This window comes from Mobula hypostoma, chromosome 5, assembly GCF_963921235.1.
Source record: "Mobula hypostoma chromosome 5, sMobHyp1.1, whole genome shotgun sequence".
NCBI lineage: Eukaryota > Metazoa > Chordata > Chondrichthyes > Myliobatiformes > Myliobatidae > Mobula > Mobula hypostoma.
The window spans coordinates 30,547,373-30,567,609 of record NC_086101.1 but is presented as its reverse complement, the minus strand read 5'-3'; the positions used below and the strand labels follow the sequence as shown (position 1 = coordinate 30,567,609).

Here is a 20,237-nt window from a genome sequence, read left to right as displayed (position 1 = left end):
ATGGGAGGGATATCTGACAATCTTTGACCCCAATACCATCAGGCAGGTTGTACCATAGCATCAGAACAAAGATGCTAGGACAGGAAACAGCATTCTCCTCCAGGCCATGAGATTACTGCATTCCCTGCTGCCAGGCACCTTTCACCACATAAGTGCTGGTAGTGTTCTACTGCTTACTTTTTAAACTTGTGTCATAAAAGCATCTCATTATTTACTTTGTGGTAATATTACATCATGTGTTGTGTGTGAGTGAAATGTACTGTGCTAGGCACATTGATCTGGAGGAATGTTTTTTATTTGATGGTATACATGTAAATAGTTGAAATGATAAACTTGAGCTTGAAAATCAAAGATGCTATGAGAATAGATGAGAGACTGGGGCTGCTTTCTCCTGGAGCTCAAGAGTAATGATATTTTATAGGTATATAGAATCAAGAGAAGCATAGGCAATGGCCAGTATCTTTCTCCAGTGAGGAGTCTAAAACCGGAAGTGCACAAGTTTTAGTTGAGGGGGAAAGAAATCAAAGGAGAACCTGAGAATGAAAAAGTAGGTTAAAATTGTTTCCACTAAATTTCCTGTTAGCCTCCATGTTTGCTAGGCCACCTACAGCACAAGAGCAATGAACCAGGCCATTTGGGGTGCAAAACATGATCACTCAAAAGCCCATTCGAAAGATGGTCCTTCTGTAGTATCTGCTTAGCATCTCCCCCCTCCACCCCCCACCCCCCACCAACAGGATCAGGTGAAGCCATGGGAGCAGGTGGTTATACGAGGAGCTTGTTCTTATCTGGTATTTAACAAGTCCTGGTTATGGAACCACTGATACTGGGTAGGCAATCTTTGAAGAGTATGGATAATGGCTAGGGTCATCTATCTTGTAAAAAGACTGCCTAGGTGGCAATGGCAAACCACCTCTGTAGAAAAAAATTGCTAAGAACAATCAGTCATGAAAAGAACATGATGACATGGTACATAGATTATTGTACATGGACAGGAAAACAGAGGGATAGGATCCAAATACAGGGAAATGGGGCTAGTGCAGATAGGCATCTTGGCCATGGATATTTGGAAAAGGGCTTGCTTCTGTGATGTATAACAACTATACAGCCAATTCTCAGCAATTTTATAGGATTGGATGGAATTACTGTGTAATGATAACTGACATTCAAAATCACAACATGAAAGCAGGAGGTAGATAGAAGTAATTTCATACCATTTGTCAAGGATACTTTTATTAACACTTCCCACACCATGCATAACAGTTTAGAATACAAAGGCTTCCTTCATGAAACAGACAAGTTACCATAGGTTAGACCACAAACATCATTCTTCCCCTTTTCACCCAATTTTACCTATGCATACAGAATAATCTAAGAGTAGACCAGATCTTTAAGAGTCAGTTAATGCAATGCATGGATTGAGAGGGGAGCACTATTGTCCCCAGTGTCATTCAAGCAGGGACTAAAGAAAGGAAACATCCTCTCAGTAAAATTCACACTGAAGGTGTAGAGGTGGGACAGGTTACCAGCATTGTAAAATGACACTTGACCTCCATTGTAATCCAGGTAAATACCAATTCGGTTTGGCTGTACTGTCAGTGGCAGCGGGATGGGCTTTGGGGAGGTTAGAGCACAGTACTCATTCCCATTGCTCAAGGACACCACGAAGTATCCATTCTCTGGCTTCAGGGCAATTTCACCCTTCCTGTTGATGGACTCCTTGGCTACTCCCACATCCCATTTGGATTTTCCTCTCACCTCGACCTCCCAGTAGTGTGTCCCATCAACAAAACCTTCCGTGGCCAAAGCAGAAATGCATACATCAAACCTTGCCAGGTCATCAGGAACCTGCAATCTGTGGTCCACGACTGTCATACTGGTTAGGTCCTGGGACAGCAAGAGCCAAGGGTTTGCAGTTCTGGGGTCCAGGGTCAGGGCAGCTGGAGCTGCAGTAGATAAGAAGTTTATGGATTATTGGAAAACTTGAATAGATGGTGACATGTTCAGATTAGTTTGGGTCACTTATTTAATCTTGCAGTGGCACAGAATACATCTACCCTGACAGAGTCTGCGTGGTACAGACACAGGTGTAGTTCAGCATCTTATTTGGACAATTCACAAAGGGTAGCAGAATAGATACGAGGCTGTAGATAGTTCACTAAAACTAGCAGGCAGGCAGAGAAAATTGGAAAAACACATGGGACTTTTGTGAAATTTGGGGTGAGGTTGGGTCTCAGCCTGAAGTCGTCATGATCAATGTTAAACAAAAGTGGTCCAGCTGCAGCTGTTATGTCCATTGCAGAGTATGAAAGCTTTGGAGGTATGCAGTAGAAATTTAGCTGCACAATTCTAGGGCTGATAGACTTGATTAGACCAGTATTTAAAATCTTGAAGGCTATACATAGAGAACTAGCAAGAAGGAATGTAATTGGCTCTAAAACAAATAAACATGTTTCTTTCTCAATACAGTAGTTCTATTCTAGAATGCACTGCCTGGGATAAAAGGACAGTTATAGGGTTGAAAGACTGTTAGATGAGGATCAAAGTATTTGCCGGACAATCAAAAGTTTAGAGTGAAACTACCCAAGTTGGTCTTGTCAGGCAAATTCCACAGATGCTAGAATGAGGAGCAGCCTAGAAAGTCATAGGAAATCAGCTGATGGATCTTGACAAAACAAATGCCCATTCCTCAAAAGTCAAAGGAAGCAGAGCTTGTCATGTACACAAATACAAGTATGGACAAATGAAAAAATACTTCCAGCAGTCCCACTAACACATACAACGGGGAGTTAGATATGGCCCTTGTGGCTAAAGGGATCAGGGTGTATGGAGGGAAGGCTGGTACAGGGTTCCGAGTTGGATGATCAGCTATGATCATACTGAATGGTGGTGCAGGCTTGAAGGGGCGAATGGCCTACTCCTGCACCTATTTTCTATGTTTCTATGTAACAGCAGTATTCACAAATAAAAGCAGATTCAACATTAAAAAAAAAACAGGAAAAAATATCCATTTCTAAATTTAGTGCAAAGTGATCAAAATGGTCATGCTGTTGCTAAACTTTAGAGATTAGGGTTGATTCAATAAATGAACGGTTGAAGGGATATAGCTGTTCTTACCCAGTCTAAAGATACTGCCCATCCCATCCAGCAGCTTTGCATTGCTCTCAGTGTAAAACCAGGTCAGATAAAATGAGCCAAATGACCTGCTGTGTTATAAACATGCTGTGATGAGATTTGAAAATAAAACCAGCTGGAAACACTTGGCATGTCATATAGTTTGATCTGCTGAGGTTTCCCAAAATTCTAGGCTCTGCAGATGTTCATTATTGTGATTATATTTGAGTGAGTGCTTATGTGATGTGGCTGGGTACGTGGAAGGGGCTTGTTCAGGCAATGTGGGTGACACCATGCAACTACAATATTTGCAAATGTTCCCAAAAGCTTCTCAACATTTCATGAGAAATAAATTCAATTTTCCAATGCTTGAAAGACTAGAGAAGCCCACAAATGCTAGGATTAGTGTAATGCTTAGCATTCTGCACCATCTGGCAGCAGATAGTGATTCGAGGGACAAATTCAAATTCCAAAGCTACTGGAAAACTTCAATTCCAGTCATGTCACTGAATTAAAAAAATCAATATCCAGAATATTGACCACTAAACAACTGATGCATCAAATTTCACCCACTTCACTCATGCCATTGGAGTTGACCCACTGTCCTCTAGACCTTCCAATGTGGTGAATTTAACTGTAACCATAGTTCTGCGGCAATTAAAGTTGGTTTTACAGCACTAGTCCCTATTTAACTGCTCTGACATGTAACCTGAAACAATGATGCCACAACACTTGAATTAAGTGAAGAACTTTGATCAATTATCATGCTGCTTTGTGTACAAATTATTCCAATATCTTAGGAAAAAATTCACCCTGTTAGTTTATGGTGGGGTAGAGAAGTTTTAAAAGGGATCCAAGGGGCAAGCTTGACAAAATATGGTGTCTGTATGTACATAGCTCTCAGTTGAATTGGTGGAGTGGTTATAATTATTTTGAGACATTTAGGCACATGGAAAAGTTTAGAGGGGTATGGGCCAAATTCAGGTAACGGAACTAGCTGAAAGGCCATTTAGTCAGCTTTGTAACTTATGATGTAGCCAGACAATTCAAATTAATCTTAACTGATTTTTCTTAGCACCAAACTGGGCTCCACTAAAATGGAACTCAGTAAAACTTAAACACTTTACATTCAGATTCACACCAATATTCTCTATGACCCATGTTTCCCACATTGCTTTAGGAGCCCTTCAGAAGGTATTTTAATCAACTTTTTCAATCCAACTTCAAAAATAGCTTGCTGCTGTTTTGAGTTTCAAATCTTATGGTTCTCAAAGTAGCTATTGTAACTGAATTCTCTATGAGGTACATTATCATGGGAAGAGCAAGACATTACAGTACCTGGATGGATGAAACCTTTCATTTCCCTCCATAGTTTATATTGCAAAGGTCCCTTGAATGTCCCCAGGCATACATTCTGAGATATAGCAGTGGGAGTCTCTCCAGTAAACCTGGCAAGTGTACATGTTATCATTTGAAAACCCTTGCAGTCAGGAAACAAAAATCAGCAAGTGTCTAACATTAACAGGTGCCTACCTGTCCCTCCAACAACTAATATCCTGAAAGAGAAAACAATATAAGTTTGTGCAACAGGAGGACAGATACATTGAACACTAACCTGAGATATTGTATTTACTAGTTTATTGTGCTGTATATATTGGGCAAACATGTGCTCACATAATCATCAGTTCAAATTAAGTGCTTTTGGCAGTTAACATGTGAAGTTTAGCTTTTAGCTGAAAGTTACAATTTTGAGAATTTCAGTGGTACGACAGAATAAAATCTGTCAGCAGTCAATGGATCTGAGACCAAGAGTTCAAGTCCTATTCCAGATCTTGTAGAAAAATATGCAATGCAGATGCTTGCCTTTGAAAGTCCGAAAGCACTAATAGAAAAGGAATTTCTCCATTGTGTCCTGCACACACCTATCCATCAAACTCTAAAATGGAATATCTAAATTATGGATAGGTGCCAGAAACTGCACAACTGCATACATTTCTGATGTTGTAAAGTACACAAGATACTCCAATGGTGGAAAGTACTTCTGTCAAGATAGGGTTAAGGATTTAGCAATACTAAACTTCAACATTGATCTTTAGCATCCATCTTTCCATTATTAAACTCAGGAAGTTAAATGTGCTTCTTAAACCATTATCAAATCAGTCCTCATTCCTTGTAGCCCTTCATAGCTAAACCTAGCAGATGGGAGTTGGGGAAAAAGCAGATAGATTCAGGTGAAAAGTTATTTTAGTTCATCATTCTTAATTACATGCAATTTTAAAACTTACCAGTTTTACCACAATTTAACATTTTATTAGTTTGGCAATACTAATTGGGTCTGTTTCTGTGCTGTTCCATGACTATTTGTAAGTGTAGGACACAACTGAATTTAATTTAGATAAGCGCAAAGTTTGCATTTTGGGAAGACAAGCCAGGGAGGGATATTCAGTTAATTGCAGGGACCTGGGGAGATTGCACAACAGAGGGATCTGGGAGTGAACATGCTTGGTTCCCTGAAAGTGAAAAAGGCAGGTAGACAGTGAAAGTGACATCACACATCAAAGTTGCTGGTGAATGCAGCAGGCCAGGCAGCATCTCTAGGAAGAGGTACAGTTGATGTTTCGGGCCAAGACCCTTCGTCAGGACTAACTGAAGAGCTAGTAAGAGATTTGAAAGTGGGAGGGGGAGGAGGAGATCCAAAATGATAGGAGAAGACAGGAGGGGGAGAGATGGAGCCAAGAGCTGGACAGGCAATTGGCAAAAGGGATATGAGGATCATGGGACAGGAGGCCCAGGGAGAAGGAAAAGGAGGGTGGGGGGAACCCAGAAGATGGACAAGGTGTATAGTCAGAGGGACAGAGGGAGAAAACAGAAAGAATGTGTGAATACAAATAAATAACGGATGAGGTGCGAGGGGGAGGTGGGGCATTAGCAGAAGTTAGAGGAGTCAATGTTCATGCCATCAGGTTGGAGGCCACCCAGATTGAATACAAGATGTTGTTCCTCCACCCTGAGTGTTGCCTCATCTTTACAGTAGAGGCCATGGATAGACATGTCAGAATGGGAATGGGACGTGGAATTAAAATGTGTGGCCACTGGGAGATCCTGCTTTCTCTGGCGGACAGAGCGTAGGTGTTCAGCAAAACAATCTCCCAGTCTGCGTTGGGCCTCGCCAATATATAGAAGGCCACGTCGGGAAAGTGGCATGCAAGCTTTCACCAGTCAGTATAGAATTTGGGATAATTGTTCTAGTTGTACAAGTTGCTGGTGAGGTCACATAGGAGTTGTATTCATTTTGGTCATACTTTTATAAGAAAGTCATCAATGTGGAAGGAGTGCAGAGGAGATTTGAGGATGTAGCTAGGACTCAAGGGACTGAGCTATGGAGAAAGGTTGTGCAAGCTGCAACTGTTTGAGGGTTGATCTCGTAGCAACATGAGCATAGATTATGCATTTACTCAGTGTTTGCCCATGTTCCCTCGGACCTTGAAGGAGACTAGTGTTGAAATTACAGGGGCCCTGGCAGAAATATTTAAAATGTCACTGGTGAGGTGCCAGAGGATTGGAGAGTGACTCATGTTGTTCCATTGTTTAAAAAAGGATTGAAAAGTAATCTGGGAAATTATAGGCCAGTAAATTTAACATCAGTAGTAGGTAAGTTACTGAAGGGAGTATTAAGAGACAGAATCTACAAGCATTTGGATAGACAGGGACTTATTAGGGAGAGTCAACATGGCTTTGTGCATGGTAGGTCATGTTTGACCAATCTATTGGAGTTTTGAGGAGGTTACCAGGAAAGTGGATGAAGGGAAGGCAGTGGATATTCTCTACATGGACTTCAGTAAGGCCTTTGACAAGGTCCCGCATGGGAGGTTAGTTAGGAAAATTCAGTCGCTAGGTATACATGGAGAGGTGGTAAATTGGATCAGACATTGGCTCAATGGAAGAAGCCAAACAGTGGTAGTAGAGAATTGCTTCTCTGAGTGGAGGCCTGTGACTAGTGGTGTGCCACAGGGATCAGTGCTGGGTCCATTGTTATTTGTCATCTATATCAATGATCTGGATGATAATGTGGTAAATTGGATCTGCAAATTTGCTGATGATACAAAGATTGGAGGTGTAGTAGACAGTGAGGAAGGTTTTCAGAGCCTGCAGAGGGACTTGGACCAGCTGGGAAAAATGGACTGAAAAATGGCAGATGGAGTTTTATACAGAGAAGTGTGAGGTATTGCACGTTGGAAGGACAAACCAACGTAGAACATACAGGGTAAATGGTAAGGCACTGAGGAGTGCAGTGGAACAGAGGGATCTGGGAATACAGATACAAAATTCCCTAAAAGTGGCATCACAGGTAGATAAGGTCGTAAAGAGAGCTTTTGGTACATTGGCCTTTATTAATCAAAGTATTGGGTATAAGAGCTGGAATGTTATGCTGAGGTTGTATAAGGCATTGGTGAGGCCGAATCTGGAGTACTGTGTTCAGTTTTGGTCACCAAATTACAGGAAGCATATAAATAAGGTTGAAAGAATGCAGAGAAGGTTTACAAGGCTGTTGCCGGGACTTGAGAAACTCAGTTACAGAGAAAGGTTGAATAGGTTAGGACTTTATTCCCTGGAGCGCAGAAGAATGAGGGGAGATTTGATAGAGGTATATAAAATTATGATGGGTATAGATAGAATGAATGCAAGCAGGCTTTTTCCACTGAGGCAAGGGGAGAAAAAACCAGAGGACATGGGTTAAGGGTGAGGGGGGAAAGTTTAAAGGGAACATTAGGGGGGCTTCTTCACAGAGTGGTGGGAGTGTGGAATGAGCTGCCAGACGAGGTGGTAAATGTGGGTTCTTTAACATTTAAGAGTAAATTGGACTGATACATGAATGGGAGGTGTATGGAGGGATATGGTCCATGTGCAGGTCAGTGGGACTAGATAGAAAATGGTTTGGCACAGCCAAGAAGGGCCAAAAAGGCCTGTTTCTGTGCTGTAGTTTCTATGGTTCTATGGTTCGATGGTTGACAAGGGAATCAAGATCAAGGCAGCAAAGGTTTAAGGTGAGAGGAGGGATTTAGTAGAAACCCAAGGGGGGCAACTTTTTTTTTTTAGCCAGGTGGTTTGTATACATAATGAACTGCTGGAAGTAATGGTTGAGACTGGCAGAATTGCATTTGAAAAGGCACTTTAGACATATGGGAATAGGAAAGTTTTAGAGGGATGTGTTAAATGTGGGGAAGTGGGACTAGCTCAGATGTGAATAATGGTGGGCATGGATAAGTAGTATCTGTAGGGCTATTTCCATACTATGATTATGATTCAAAAAGAAAGCTACACCTTTGAGTTTGCCTTCTGTCAGATCTAATTGACACCCTGAAAGTAGTGTCACCCAAGATTCATTTAATTGTCAATGTATAATACAACTGATACATGTCTACTCGAGATAGCTATTAAATGTAGCAAAACCATGGATATTAATGAAAGAAAAACCATCAACTCTGCCCCTTCCCACAACCAATACGAAAAGGAAATTAAATTCAGACCCCAAAATCCATCACCTTGCCTACTGCAAAAAAAAATCCAGCCACAACAATTAACGACCCCCTACACATAATAATCGGCAACCCCCCCACTCACAGAAACAACAGCAGTAGCAAGACTGATGCAAATATCAGCACCCGACAGATGGTTAGATCTTCCTTCCACATTTAACTTTGACAACTCCAGGCCTGTTTGAACCACAGTCGGATGGATTCTACTCAGAGTGCAGGTGAGTATGTTTCATCATATTTACAGAGTGTTTGCGGCAAGATCAGTGTTTGATGCTCTCATCTGATCCAGAGCCAATTTACTCTGGGGTGGATTTTGGGGTCTGAGTTTTGTTTCATTTTTTGTTTGTATTGGTTGTGGGGGTAGGGGAGGGGGAAGAAAGGATTGTCTAATGCCCAAAGTTAATCAGGATCTAGATAAAGGGTTCCAATCTGGTTCGTGGCATGAAAATGTTGGGAACCCTTGATCTGGATCAACTAGAAAAGTCAAAGGAACAGCAGATGGAGTTTAACACCAAATGCAAATTTACACATTATAGGAAATTAAACAAGGCAGGATTACCAGAATGACAGGGCCTTGGGGAATATTTAGAACAGAGACATTGGGGAATAAGCACAGTTCCATGCAAACTTATAGGCAGTGGCCTAGTAAGCATACAGTGTGCTTGTCTTTGTTGACTGAGGCATTGAGTAACATGGGTGAAACTTGGACCGTATGATACGTTGCATTGGCTGTAATTGGAGTATTGTATGCAATTCTGGTCACTACTCTATAGGACATGACAAAGCTAGAAATGATTCACAAGGATATTGCTTGCAAAGGTTTTAAATTACAAAGGTGGGGTGTGAATAAGCTAGGTCTTTTTGCTCCAAAGCATGAAAGACCGAGCTAACAAGACAGTGGTAGACAATACAAGAGGTTTGATAGCCAGAATCTGTTTCCCATGGAAAGCAGAGTTTCAACACAAGAGGGAGGCTTAGAGGATCCAAGATGTAAACGTTTTACACAAGGTATCTGGTCTCTTGAATGAGCTGACAGAGGTGGAGGAAGCTGGACAGTAACAGAGATATTTTGACAAGTACTTGAAAGAGCAAGGAGTAGGGGTCTATAGAATTAAAGCAGGCAAGTGGGATTAGCACAGTTAGGAATGATGGTTGGCATAGATACAGCAAGCAGAACTCTACTGCACACTAAAATGGCAAGGGCTTTAACAGGGATAAGTGTTACAAAGATTGTGTACTACATATTGATTCCTACTGTAGTCATCCTTTCTCTAGCAGCACGTGAAAAAAATAACCTGTGAAGCAGCTGGTTCACTGAGGCCAGTGCCTCCAGTATTGGGCAGGATGTGGTTGAGGGGGACCCTAGCACTGTAGACTCATTTCCAGATTCTGCAGGAAGCCATTTTTTTTTTAATTATTAAAGAGTTGAAGGTTGAAACTTCCTTGGGGACCAGGTCACCTGGACAAGAGGCAGTGAGGAGACATGGCCAATGATCAAGCTTTCAGTCTGCCTGATGAATCTCAATTTCTGGTACTGTTCAGCAATTTCAAAGGACAGTTATAGGTATTGCATGTTTGTTCCAATGTAAGAGTGCAGAGGAGATTCAGCGGGCTGTTGCCTGGACTAAATGACTTGAGTTATGGGAAGAGATTGTGCAGTCTGGGCTTATTTTTCCCCTGGGGTGAAGGAGGCATATAGCAGGCCGAGACAGGGTAGGTAACCAGAATCTTTTTCCTGTGGTAGGGGAATCAAAATAGAGGGCAGGGGTTTAACTGGCTCTATGTCTACATTTTAATCCAGAACCTGCTGTCAAAGGCAGCAAAATCAGATAGAATCATTATGTTTAAGAGGCATTTATGTACAAACAGGCAAGACACAGAAGAAAATGGATGTAATATAGGCAAATGGGATAGCTAAAGATGGCCACAGATATGGTGGACTGAACAGCCTATTGTTCTCTTCAACTCCAATTATGTAAATGATTGTGCTATGGGAACTAACATTAGACAAGAAGTTAATACGGGATTCCCAGAAGAAGCATTTGATGAACTGAAGGTGCAAAAGTCAGCCTGGGTTCTGCAGAGACTGATCAGTACACTGCTTTGTGAAACAATACAAGAATCAACTGCAAATTTAAGCTGTTATATTGAAAACACTCCCATCAACTCATTAAATTTCCCAAACTGCCAGGATTTTGCAAGTGAGTTTTATACCTTCTTAAAGATTAGCAGCATTGAAGCACAAAAGATTAAAAGAGTAAACCAGGTTTGGATACATAATATAGTTATTCAGTTTGCAGAAGGAAGCTTTTTCAAACTGGATGCCAAATCCTGTGATAATCCCCAAAGGATTAGTATTATGGTCTTTGATGTACTGTACATGAGTCAGAATCATACAGCATGAGCCACCCTATGGCCTACAAAGCCACCTTGTTCTTTTAAAAAAACTCATTCATTATTTTCACATTCCCACACAGAATTTGCAGTGGCCAGTCAATATTTGGGACGTGCGAAGAACCCTCAGCAGCAAGAAATGTATGCAGTCTCAAAGAAAAATGTGCCTCCTCTACATGACAACAGAGGAAGCAGAATCACTTTGCTACTAAGGTAACTTATAAAATCTGTATTCAAGTTTCCCTTGGTGTGTACAAGTAGCCTTGTACATATTAATGAAATGAAGGGTCATGGCAGATGGAATTTAACAGGAAATTGGGGAGGCAGATCAAAAAGTACAAGAGAGTTTAATAATGGCCAGTAATAAACACTAAAGTTTCCCTTACTTGTCTGTAGTTGGAAGCCGAGTACAGCCAAAGCCAGGGTGAGCTTATCTTCCATGAAAAGTTGTAATGTGGAGAAGAAACCATGGTGTACCTGAAGAGAAGTCAGATCGCTTCGTTCCAGCTTGGCCTTGATATTGGTTATGTCCAGCTCTATGGAGAAGAGAGTCGCTCTCATTTTGGTCAGGTTTCTTTCCATTGCTGCCAGGTTGCTTTCCACCTGATCTTCCAGTTTTACTGTCAGCTGATGTTCACGCTTATTGAGAAATTGGTGCAGCTCAGCAAACTGCTGTGCAATGTGGCAGATCAGATTACAGCCTAATTCCTCCATTGGAACAAAGTGTACAACATTAGAATGCAAAAAAAGTCTGCTTCCATTAAAAAACCACACCCTTAGTTTGGCAGATACTCAATGTACATTTTCAAACCAGTAGCTCATTACTTGAGCACAGGAGGTTGAGTCAAATCCTGCTTTTGAGATTCTAGCACATCTGACAATCACTCCTAAAGCTGTACCAGGGAAAACACTTCATTCCAAGGACTAAGCGGAGTCAACATCTGCTCACAAGAGGACAATGTTAAAATGATCCCAAGAGGATCTCTAGCACCGAGACAAAATAATGAAGTTAACTACAAATGTGTCCTGGATGCAGTGCTGTGCATCTCAGGATCCAGGAAGTGGAGTGGATGCAGATGTTTAATCTTCAAGCATCCTTACCTTTTGAAAAAGAATCTCATGTGGATAGGGTAGTGAAGAAAGCTTTTGGTTTGCTGGCCTTTATTAATCAGAGTATTGAGTATAGGAGTTGGGATGTAATGTTGTATTTGTAGAAGGCATTGGTAAGGCCAAATCTGGAGTATTGTGTACAGTTCTGGTCACTGAATTATAGGAAAGATGTCAATAAAATTGAGACAGTACAGAGGAGGTTTACTAAAATGTTGCCTGGGTTTCATCTCCTAAGTTACAGAGAAAGGTTGAACAAGTTAGGCCTTTATTCGTTGGAGCATAGAAGGTTGAGGGGGGACTTGATAGAGGTATTTAAAATTATGAGGGGGATTGATAGAGTTGAAGTGGTTAGACTTTTTCCATTGAGAGTGGGGAAGATTCAAACAAGAGGACATGGGTTGAGAATTAGAGGACAAAAGTTTAGGGGTAACATGAGAGGAAACTTCTGTACTCAGAGTGGTAGCTGTGTGGAATGAACTTCCAGCAGAAGTGGTTGAGGCAGGTTCTATGTTGTCGTTTAAAATTAAATTGGATAGAAAAATGGACAGGAAAGGAATGGAGGGTTATGGGCTGAGTGCAGGTCAGTGGGACTAGGATAGGGTAAGAGTTCAGCACGGACAAGAAGGGCCGAGATGGCCTGTTTCCGTGCTGTAATTGTTATATGGTTATATATTACATGGTTAAAGAATGGGGAACTCAGCGATTCATTATTCATAGGTGGTGGGGAAGGAAATGTAAGTGGTAGCAGTGTTGGCTGTGGAAGAAAGAGGGTGGTGAGAGAGCAAAAAGCAGGTGCATTTTAGTGAGTTAGCCTAATATTTATTATTGGGAATATATTAGCAGTAAATATTGCAGTCATAGAACATTTGGAAGTTACTTATTTAAATCACTGACTCATGCCCTGAAATTCCTTGCAGTCGAGTTGTCAAGGCTTCATAAATAGGTAATCATGCCTGGCAAAGTTACTAGAAATCACTGAAGAAATAGTCTGATAGAGGAGAACATTCGTATTATATGTTTGAATTTAATCAAGTTTTTGAAAAAGTGCTACAAATGTTGCTACTTAACAAGATCTCAGTATTGGCAGTAGTGTATTAACATGGAATGAGGATTGATTAACTAGTGGGAAGCATGGGGCTGGATCAAGGGAGTGCAACGGAACAGAGCGTCTTGGATTCACAACTGCATCACAGTTGAATGTAGTATCGTAGGTAGACAGGGTGGTGAAGACAGGCCTTTGGTACACTGGTCTTCATTCACAGAATTGATTATAGGAGCTGGGGCATTATAGAAACAGAAAAACCTACAGCACAATGCAGGCCTTTCAGCCCACAATACTGTGCCGAACATGTCCCTACCTTAGAAATAACCTAGGGTTACCCACAGCCCTCTATTTTTCTAAGCTCCATGTACCTATCCAGGAGTCTCTTAAAAGACCCTATCATATCCACCTCCACCACTATTTCCAGCAGCCCATTCCATGCACTCACCACTCTCTGCATATAAAAAAAAAACTTACCCCTGACATCTCCTCTGTACCTACTTCCAAGCACCTTACAACTGTGCCCTCTTGTGCAAGCCATTTCAGCCCTGGGAAAAAGCCTCTGACTATCCACACAATCAATGCCTCTCATCATCTTGTACACCTGTCAGCTTTTTCCTCCTTGGAGTGATGAACGATAAGTCCACTCAACCTATTCTCATAAGGCATGCTCCCCAATGCAGACAACATCCTTGTACATCTCCTCTGCACCCTTCCTATGGTTTCCACATCCTTCTTGTAGTGAGGTAACCAGAACGTAGCACAGTACTCAAAGTGGGGTCTGACCAGGGTCCTATATATCTGCAACATTACCTCTCAGCTCCTAAACTCAATCCCATGATTGATGAAGGCCAATACACCATATGCCTTCTTAACCACAGAGTCAACCTGTGCAGCAGCTTTGAGTGTCCTATGGACTCAGACCCCAAGATCCCTCTGACCTTCCACACTGCCAAGAGCCTTACCATTAATACTATATTTTGCCATCATATTTGACCTACCAAAATGAACGACTTCACACTTATCTGGGTTGAACCCCATCTGCCACTTCTCAGACTAGTTTTGCATCCCATCAATGTCCTGCTGTAACCTCAGACAGCCAGCCACACTATCCACAACACCTCCAACCTTTGTGTCATCAACAAATTTATTAACCCATCCCTCCACTTCCTCATCCAAGTCATTTATAAAAATCACAAAGAGTTCCAGAACAGATCCCTGAGACACACCACTGGTCACTAGCCTCCATGCAGAATATGACCCATCTACAACCACTCTTTGCCTTCTGTGGGCAAGTCAGTTCTGGATCCACAAAGCAATGTCCCCTTGGATCCCATGCCTAACTTTCTCAACAAGCCTTGCAGGGGTACCTTATCAAATGTCTTCATGAAATCCATATACACTACATCTACTGCTCTACCTTCAATGTTTAGTCACATTCTCAAAGAAATTCAATCAGACTCATAAGGCATGACTTGCCTTTGACAAACCTATGCTGACTATCCTTAATCATAATGTCTCTCCAAATGTTCATAAATCCTGCCTCTCAGGATCTTCTCCATCAATTTACCAACCACTGAAGTAAGACTCACTGGTCTATAATTTCCTGGCCCATCTCTATTCCCTTTAAGGAAACATCTGCAACCCTCCAATCCTCCAGAACCACTGCCATCCCCATTGATGATGCAAAGATCATCACCAGAGGCTCAGCAATCTCTTCCCTTGCCTCCCACAATAGTCTGGGGTACATCTCATTCAGTCCTGGTGACTTATCCAACTTGATGCTTTCCAAAATCTCCAGCACATCCTCTTTCTTAATATCTACATGCTCAAGCTTTTCAGTCCACTGTAAGTCATCCCTATAATCACTAAGATCTTTTTCTGTAGTGAATATATAGCTGTATAGGACCCTGGTCTGACCCCACTTGGAGTCCTGAGGAAGGGTCTCGGCCTGAAACGTCAACTGTACCTCTTCCTAGTGATGCTGCCTGGCCTGCTGCATTCACCAGCAACTTTGATGTGTGTTGCTTGAATTTCCAGCATCTGCAGAATTTCTGTTGTTTGGAGTACTGTGCTCAGTTCTGGTCACCTCACTACAGGAAGGATGTGGAAGCCATAGAAAGGGTGCAGTGGAGATGTACTAGGATGCTGCCTTGATTGGGGAGCATGCCTTATGAAAACAGGTTGAGTGAACTCAGCCTTTTCTCCTTGGAGTGATGGAGGATGAGAGGTGACCTGATAGAGGTGTATAAGATAAGAGGCATTGATCCTGTGGATAGTCAGAGGCTTTTTCCCCCAGAGCTGAAATGATTGCCACAAGAGGACACAGGTTTAAGGTGCTGGGGAGTAGGTACAGAGGTGATTTCAGGGGCAAGTTCTGTTTTTTTTTTAAATATATACTCAGTAGTGAATGCGTGGAATTAGCTGCCAGCAACAGTGGTGGAGGCAGATACAATAGGGTCTTTTAAGAGACTTTTGGATAGGTACATGGTGCTTAGAAAAATAGAGGGCTATGGGGAAGTTTTGTAATTTTGAAGGTAGGGACAACTTTGTGGGCTAAAGGGCCTGTATTGTGCTGTAGGTTTTCTATGTTTCTATGGATACTGAAGCAAAGTATTCATTAAGTACCTCTGCTATCTTCTCCAGTTCGATACACACTTTCCACTGTCTCACTTGATTGTGAGAGAACAGAACCACTTTATCCTCTTGCTCTTCACATACTTGTAGAATGTCTTGGGGTTTTCCTAAATCCTGTCCACCAAGGCCCTCTCATGGCCCTGTCTGGCTCTCCTAATTTCATTCTTAAGCTCCTTCCGGCTAGCCTTATAATCTTCTAGATCTCTATCATTACCTAGTTTTTTTTTTGAATCATGCACAAGCTTTTCTTTTCTCCTTGACTGGATTTACAACAGCATTTGTACACTATGGTTCCTGTACCCTAACCCTCCCCTGTCTCATTGGAATCTATGCAGAACTCCATACAAATATCTGACATTTGCCACATTATGTTGCATTTGTGCAAGTCACTGGAGTACATATAGTTTTGGTTACTGTTACAGAGTGTCATGGTTAAAATGGAATGGGGTGCTAGAAAATATTGAGGATATTGTTAGGGTTGGAGGGCTTGAGATAGAAGTGGTTATCCAAGCTAGATCATTATTCCTTGGAATTATAGGAGTGTGGGGTAACCAGGTGGTTAAAGTTATGGAAGACTATGATACACAGGTGCATAACATGCTTTTCCCCAGCAAGGGGAGTCCAAATCTAGAGGGCATAGATTTAGGGAGAGAAGAGATTTAAAAAGGACCTGAGGGACAACTTTTTCCATGCAGAGTGTGGTGAGTATTTGGAATGAACCAGAGGAAGTGTTTGAGTCTGGTATAGACACAATTTTAAAAAATAAACAAATACATTGAGGGAGTGGTGCTTGGAGGGCTTGGGCCAAACATAGGAATTTGGGACTGGCTGGGTTGGTACTGTGGTTAGCATGAACTGTCTGGGCCAAGGGCATGTATCCATGCTATGTTGCTGAACAACTCTTAAGGGGACATTCCCAGATAGAAGCCTAAATCAGGTGGTGCAGTTCAGGGATTCCTGTTGTTTATATTAATAGAAGGAAGTGTAGCCAAACTCATGGATGATACACAAGTGAGAATGACAAGTTTAGAGTTATTAATAAGATAAATGGATAAAATGTTTGGCAACTGTGTTATAATAAGTTCGAGAAACAAGAATTAACAGATGCTGGATCCTAGAGCAACAAACCATCTGCTGGAGCTCAGCCACTTGAGATTCCTTGGTGGGATGTAAAGGAGTTGTCACTTCAGACAATAGCTCTGTATTAGGATAGTATAAAAGTTGTTTATTTTGCAAGAAAACACAAACAGAAACAAGGTTAGGTAATGCTGCAGGAAGTTGCAGCACAAAGATAGAGGTTTCCATGAATGAAACAAACAGATACTATACAATTAGAGGAGAATCAGGAAGGTTAATGGAAGATTGAGTTTGATTTCAATGAAATTGGAGTGCAGAAATAGAAAACACAGTAGAACTGTACAAGGCACTGCATTGTGTATGGCGAGCAGTTTTAGTCTCCATGTCCCAAAACCAAAGAGCTTTGATTTTATACTGTACATTTCAGGAACTTGAGATAAAGTTACTGTTGCAATACTCCTGGTACACTCATGACTGCATGACCAAATTTTGCCCTCTGTCTGGAAGTTTGCAGATGCTATTATAAACAGCCATTTCGCAAATAGTGATGGGATAGTTTACAGCCTAGCCACACCTTGTAGTGTCATGATGAACTTTCCATCAATGTCAACAAAACAAAAACTGGTCATGGACTTCGCAAAGGGGATGGTACACATACTCCTGCGGTCAAGAGTGTTGACAGCTGCAAGTTCTTATGAGTGAACATCACCAAAAGCATGTCCTGGTCTCAAGGACAGATGACAAAGCCAAGGAAGCATACAATGCCTCTATTTCCTCAGAAAGAAAATGAAACTTGACCTGCCACAGACAAACCTTACCAATTAAAAAAAATCAAAGTACCCCAGAATGCATCCTAATTGGATGCATCATAGCTTATTATGGGAACTGCTCTGCTTAAAGCTAAACTCTTGAGTTGCAGACATATCTTAGCATGTCAAAGAAAGTTTCACCTCAATGGATACATTTCCCAATACTTCAGTAAAGTAGTGAACATGATGAAATCCCACACACCAAGAACTTTTTCTCCCCCCACCCATTGGGCAGAAGATACAAATACATGACAGCACTGACCACCAGTTTCACAAATAGCTTCTACTGTTGTTAGAAGACTACTGAATGGTTCTGTGGTGATACAAGATAGACTTTCGATCTTACAAGATTATAATCTTACACCTTGTTGTTTAGCTGTACTGCCCTTCATCTACAGCTGTTATGTTTTCAAGATTCAAGATTGTATAATGTCATTTCTGTATAAAATGAAAGATCAAAATAATTGTTACTCTGGATCTAATGAAGTACAAGAACAATAAGGAACACAGTAAGTGCCCATACAATACACTAGGCTGTACACAAGTTGACTGATGGGAAATAATAAAGTAGCAGAGTTAGTGGGTGGAGATCGTGATCAGTCTTACTGTTTGAGGAAAGTAACTGCTTTTGCATCTGGTGCAGGTGTGGATGCTATGTCACCTCCTCCCTGGCAGGAGTGGGGGGGGGGGGGGGGAGAACAAATGAGCAGGGTGTGTGGGATCTTTCATGATTTACTGGTCCTTTTCTGTACGCACGTCCTAGATGTCATGTAGACTGGTGATTACTGACCACCCATTTTAGAGTCTTGTCTGCCACAGTGCAGTTACCATGCTCTCCACCGTGCATCTGTAGAATGATGCGAGTACAGACATACAATATCTAGCTCTCTTCTGCCTCCTCAGGAGCAGGGACTTCAAGAGCTAACTGCTGTGCATGGCATGTTCTGACCACGAGAGGTTGTGTGTGATGTGCACTCAAGAATTTGAAACTGCTGAATTTTCCACTGCTGCATTTGCTGTTTTGCAGTTTTTTTTTTAAACTTCCACTACCTAAATAGACTAAAAAAAATGCATGAACATTATACAATACAAGCTTATCACCATCTCAATATATGTGACAATAATAAACAATGAAATTTGGAAGTGAATAAAGTGGAACCTGCTGGAAATCTAAAATAGCAACAAAAATTTCTGGAAGGACTGACATCTAGAGGCTCATGTAGGGAGAATCTGAGTTAGAACTTTATGGGTCAAATGCTCTGTACTGAAAGTGAAGCATTAACTCCACTTGTTATCCCCCCCCACCCCCACACACAGACACTACCTTTATATTAGTTTACTGAACAACTGCAGCATTTTTGTGTACTACTAGCCTTGCTCTGAGAAGGGAAGATTGGACCAATTTACCTTTGTGTCCTCAACCTCATGTTCTTGCTTCTGTATGGCTGTTTTCAATGCCACCACCTTCTGATTCAGAGAGTTCAGAAGAGAAGCTCCTTTGGTCTGCAGGAAAAGGAGTGAGAAAAGTTTCGTAGAAGTGACATACAAGAAATTTGTACCACTCCCTCAGGGACCACCTGGGAAATGTAGTTGTGAAGATGTCAGAGGTGAATGGGTGTCAAATGAATGCTTCTCATCAGTATTCAGCAGGGAGAAGGATGAGGAAGATGGAGAGTTGGTAAGAGTGTCAGCCTTATGGAACCATTTATTAGAAAAAAAATCAAAAGGAGTTTAAAACAAAGGTGAACATTTTTCACATTATGGTGGGTAAATCCCTAGGGAATGACATGATCTATTTCAGAATACCAAGGGAAGCAAGGGAGAAGATTACTAGGAAGCTAATAGATTCTTCCAACATCTTGTTAGTCTTAGGTGCCATCGCAGAAGACAGCTGGTTAGCAAACTGTGTTCTGTTCAAATTGTACAGTAGCAATCACTGGAAATTATAGACCAATAGGGGAATTAGTACAAAAATTATAAAAACAATTTATGTTCACTTGGAGATTCCATGGATAAGAAGGAAGTAGAGAGGTAACAGGACTAATGCAGTCAAATAAATAAACAGCAGATATGCAATCATAAACAAGAAAAAAATCTGCAGATATTGGAAATCCAAGCAACATACACAAAATACTGGAGGAACTCAGCAGGCCAGGCAGCATCCATGGAAAAGAATACAACTGATGTTTCGGACAGAGATCCTTCAGCAGGATTGAGTCTTAGGCTGAAACATCCACTGTGCTCACTTCCGTAGATGCTGCATGGCCTGCTGAGGTCCTCTACCATCTTGTGTGCCTTGATAGGCAGATGTAATCAGTTTGGAGGATGGTCAAAAGTCCCCATTTCTGTTCTGAATGATTGAATAACTAGGGGAGATAAGAGCCCAAATTATATAACATAGTACATAGATAAAGTAGACAGCCAAAACCTTATTTCTTAAAGTGGAAATGTTAATTACTAGAGGATGCACGTTTAGGGTGGTGGGAGTTTAAAGGAGATTTAAAAGCTAGGACTTTT

At 41.4% G+C, this 20,237-nt stretch overlaps 1 protein-coding gene across 1 annotated transcript in view; it reads right to left on the bottom strand.

Annotated features, from left to right (window-relative positions):
• Nucleotides 1–1,401: 1,401 nt before the first annotated feature.
• Nucleotides 1,402–20,237, bottom strand: part of LOC134347307 (nuclear factor 7, ovary-like) — an 84,747-nt gene continuing 65,911 nt past the window's right edge. Inside the window, exons 4-6 of the mRNA XM_063049705.1 lie at nucleotides 19,128–19,223; nucleotides 11,432–11,717; nucleotides 1,402–1,946 (exon numbers count right to left, since the gene is read on the bottom strand). Coding sequence (XP_062905775.1) covers nucleotides 1,402–1,946; nucleotides 11,432–11,717; nucleotides 19,128–19,223 — 927 coding nt within the window. The remainder of the gene's footprint in view (nucleotides 1,947–11,431; nucleotides 11,718–19,127; nucleotides 19,224–20,237) is intronic.